A 4,481-nucleotide genomic window follows, 5' to 3' on the forward strand; every position below is an offset into this window, starting at 1 on the left:
ATAATAAAATGTTTATTTCTTCCCATTACTTATGCAATCATGCCACTGAATTTTTCTTCAAACTGTTTTATCGTGTCAATTAAGTGTTCTAATTAATTAATTACTGTCTGACAGGAAATAAAATATATACTATACTACTTAATTTCTAACCTATCTATACTGCTTGATTTTTAGTTCTTCTAAGGAACTCATAGGCAAATACATCACCTACCACTTAAATTATATCATAACTTCCAAATGTAATTAAGAGGAAATGAAGAACAAGAGTTGATTGTGCTCAGAGCACAATCAGCAATGTTAACATTAACCAGTGTTAAATATGATGTGAAATTATTAGCATCTACTGCTTCATACTATGTAGTGAGCCTATGTACCAAATTTATTATGCTACTATTGGTGATGCAAAATCCTTTGGCATAGCCTTTTTGAAGCACTGAAATTCAAATCCAAATCATCAACCATTATACTTCATAGTGCTTACCTGCTCTTAATCTGCAGAAGGACAATTAAAAGCCATAAAATAGTGATACAAAATCTATAATAAAAAGAATTATTTCCCTCTGAGATTTGACTAATTTGACAATCTGTTTTCTTGTTACCATACATTTTAAATGAAGTAAGTGGTGTGTCTTGTACCAGTATTTAAAAACTGTCTTTTGAATTCTTACCAAAAATAATAATTTTGGCTAAACCTCAAAGACAAAAACATTTAGTAGGTTTGTTGAAACAGATACTTGTTTTGAGTCTGTGGCTTCCAGCTGGGGCTGGGCTTGCTAAGGTCGAGGGAGCGTCGAGAGGAGGCCTCGGCCACCGGTCCGGAGCGGGGATGTCGAAGAACACGGTGTCGTCGGCCCGGTTCCGGAAGGTGGACGTGGATGAGTACGACGAGAACAAGTTCGTGGACGAGGAAGACGGGGGCGACGGGCAGGCCGGGCCCGACGAGGGCGAGGTGGACTCCTGCCTGCGGCAAGGGAACATGACAGCTGCCCTACAGGCAGCTCTGAAAAACCCCCCCATCAACACCAAGAGCCAGGCAGTGAAGGATCGAGCAGGGAGCATTGTCTTGAAGGTGCTCATCTCTTTTAAAGCTAACGATATTGAAAAAGCAGTTCAATCCCTGGACAAGAACGGTGTGGATCTCCTAATGAAGTGTATTTATAAAGGCTTTGAGAGCCCCTCTGACAATAGCAGTGCTGTGTTATTGCAGTGGCATTAAAAGGCGCTTGCTGCTGGAGGAGTGGGGTCCATCGTTCGAGTCTTGACTGCAAGGAAAACCGTGTAGTCCGGCGGGAACTGGATTTCTCCCATGGGGTGGGAGCTGCTGGTACCAAGACCAAAACAACCAAATGCCACGGCTGTCCCCGGGCAGCGTCTGTTCTCTCAGCTTTGCCTTCTTGCTTCCTTTTCATATCTGTACAGAAGAAAATTACATTCATATCAGTTTTCCCTAAATGAAAATTGGGATGAGATAAAAGAAATATTTCAACAGGAGTGTGTCATGATCTCAGAATGATTTCAGTGCCATGGATACCAGTCTGTACATAGCATAATTTACACTCAACTTTAATTGTGCAGTTGTTCCCCTGTTGGCTGGGTTTTCCTTTGTTTGTTGTTTGTTTTTTGGGAGGGTTTTTTGGCTTTGACTAATAGTGAGAAATTTGATCAGAATTGGAGGCCAGTTTCTTAACTCATTGCTAGCCAGGAAATGATCTATATATATTTAAAAAAAAAAAATGTTTGAGAGACTGTCAGCTATTAACATTGCAAAACTGGACCAAACTTCCCTTATTTAAATGAAATGTGTTTCTGGAACAAGTGGTGGCTGAACACCATGACCAAGTCCAGCTGTGTTTCTGCTTCCCTCCAGATGATGTGCGTTTAAGTCATCTTCTTCCTCTCCGCATCCAGTAATCATGGCCTCTTGATTTCTGTGTGGTCACCCAGGGTACAGAGCGACGAATCTTGCTCTACACAAATGTATCTATAAGATGCCAGAGCCTGTTTGGCACGAGCATAAACTTTGTTTTCCAATAATATGACCCTATTTGGGGAAATTACTCCAAATCAGAAAAGATGTGGAAACTATGATGTAGTTCAAACTCTGGGCAGCCTCTGAATGAAAAGATCTTTTCTTTAGACTTACAGTAGCTGCCTTTGACATCATGAGGTATATAACTAGTATTTAATATGTCCTATAAATGTCTTCTTCAGTGTTCTTCAGGGTAATTGGGACCTCAAAGGATTTGGTTCAGATCCAAACACATACACATTCTGTATTTTAGGTCAGTGTTTTTTTAAAAAAACAAAATACCACACATCGAAAAGTGTTTACTTTGTTGGACAAACCAAATGGATTCTCAAAAAATGACCGGTGCTTATGAAAAATTATTATTATTCAGTAGCTCTAAAACAAACCACCTGAATGCTTATGACCAAGCAGGAAATCAGAGTATATCTAGGATTTACATCTGACACCAGTTTCGTAACCACTGACCTGTGTGAAAACTGGTGCAGAAATTCTGTAAACTCTTTGCTGTTTTTGATACCTGCTTTTTGTTCTGTTTTGTAAGAATGATAATCTTCAGAAAATAAATTGTCAGTGTTGAATAAAAAAAAAAAAAAAGAAACAGATACTTGTTTTAATTAAGGGTTCTTTTTGATAGGTGATGAAATTCTGATATATCCTCATTAAAAATATGAAATAAAAGAGTACACCATCTAAAAATGCCTTGAGAGCTTTTATGGAATATCAGACCTTTAAAAAATATTTTTGAGAATAATAAGAAACCCAATTTTAGCATTGGATGAAGAGCAAAAAAGGAACTAGTAACATTCTTAAGCACTGAAATTCAGGAATATGCTTTTTTCCATCTCTGCACTAAGAAAAATTTAAAGCTAGAAAAGGAAAGATCAAAAAAAAAATCTAAAAACAAAAACAAAAAAATATAAAAGTCTTAAAAATAAATTACTTGATTATTCAATTCTTATTTGTCTGTAATATTAAACATATATCACCTTTAAAATCATATGAGTTCTAATTTCTAAAGATATTGTGTAAGTATTTTTAAGAAAGTCAGTATTTTTCCATTTGAATGGATAAACAGCACAGAAAAACACTGTACCAACAAGGAATTTCACAGATATATAAGCTTCCAGGATGTTTGGACCATTGCAGACACCTTGGACAAATCTTGCCCCTTCCCATGACACAGAAAATGAGAAATTGATATAGTTGCTTATATCACCAGCCAGATAACTGAAGTTAGAGCCTGGGGACAAGAACCCAGAAATCATGAGCATTCACAGCAATCAACAGTCTTCTAGAATATCAGCAATCAAAAATGTTTTGAGTTTACACTTGTTATCCTTCTCTTAGGAAGTTAGTCTCATTATTTGTAGATAATGGAAATGAAGGGGAAAACATCCCTTTTACTAGGCATATTTATAACTCACAGTGAGAGCACAGATGTTAAAAGCCTGCTATTAAGTGGGCTGCCATATCGAATTTTGTCTTATAAACACAACTGAAGCATTTATGTGTGGAAATTAGAGCATGTCTATGAAGGCTGCCCAGGACACTCATTGTGCAAACTTAAATTTGTGTTCCCTTGCTAAATTTTACTGTTTTGGTTACAAAGAGGATTCAAGTTATGTTGAATTGGATGAATTGAATCATTTAAATAAATGTAAACATGGATGTCTTCCAATACTTAACAAAGATCACTATCTATTTTGCAAAAAAGGCGGGAGCACATTGTCACCTCTGAAACAGAGATTCTGGTAATATCTATATAGCACCCAACTAAATTAAGATAAATAAATAAAAACAAACTTTAAAATAGCCAAATAAGTAAAATCCTTGACATACCAAAAACAAATAGAGTATTTCATAAGCACATAGCCATGAGAATAAGAACTCAGCTAGTAACTGAATTTCTGACATGAATAGAAAGGGGCATCATGATATATAAACATATTTAAACTATTATTAAAAAATATCAGCTTTCTCAAGTTCAGCCCACCAAGATTAGCAAGTCCTTCAGTCTGACCCATCCTAACCCATTTTTAAAAACCTGGCTATCCCAACTCAAAAGTACAAGATAACCACTCACAAGCGTACCCATGTCAGCCTCTCTGGAATTTTCCCCCTCCCACTTCTCCTTTTGACTCATTTTCATTACCCCCAGTTTTTCAATTGCTCCAAGATTCACTCTGACTCCCGATTTATCTCTTGACAATACAAATTGGTCAAAAAGAACTACGTTTAATTAAGCTCAGATTTCTCTCAAGGACAATCTTGAATATCTCCTCATCATCACACACCCACAACTGCACACAACGTCTGTCCATCAATCCTATGAAACTAACTTCCTGGAAATCCTCCTCAATGTGAGACAGTAACAGAAAGAGAGAGAAAGAGAGAAAAGAAAGAGTGCTATTTCTGCAGATAAAGCTCACACCAAGAGTCCCACTACTCTGGA

The 4,481-nt window shown here is 37.0% G+C and overlaps 1 protein-coding gene across 1 annotated transcript; it reads left to right on the forward strand.

Moving 5' to 3' along the window:
* Positions 1-748: 748 nt before the first annotated feature.
* Positions 749-2,627, forward strand: LOC136167031 (actin-related protein 2/3 complex subunit 5). The gene has a single exon (XM_065934167.1). The coding sequence runs from the start codon at positions 827-829 to the stop codon at positions 1,214-1,216; it is 390 nt and encodes a 129-aa protein (XP_065790239.1). The 5' UTR covers positions 749-826; the 3' UTR covers positions 1,217-2,627.
* The last annotated feature ends 1,854 nt before the right edge of the window (positions 2,628-4,481 follow it).

This window comes from Muntiacus reevesi, chromosome 4 (genome assembly GCF_963930625.1).
Source record: "Muntiacus reevesi chromosome 4, mMunRee1.1, whole genome shotgun sequence".
NCBI lineage: Eukaryota > Metazoa > Chordata > Mammalia > Artiodactyla > Cervidae > Muntiacus > Muntiacus reevesi.

Bases quoted from the DNA above. Each gene is read 5' to 3' on its own strand.
- LOC136167031 (XM_065934167.1), top strand. From the start codon at position 827: ATGTCGAAGAACACGGTGTCGTCGGCCCGGTTCCGGAAGGTGGACGTG.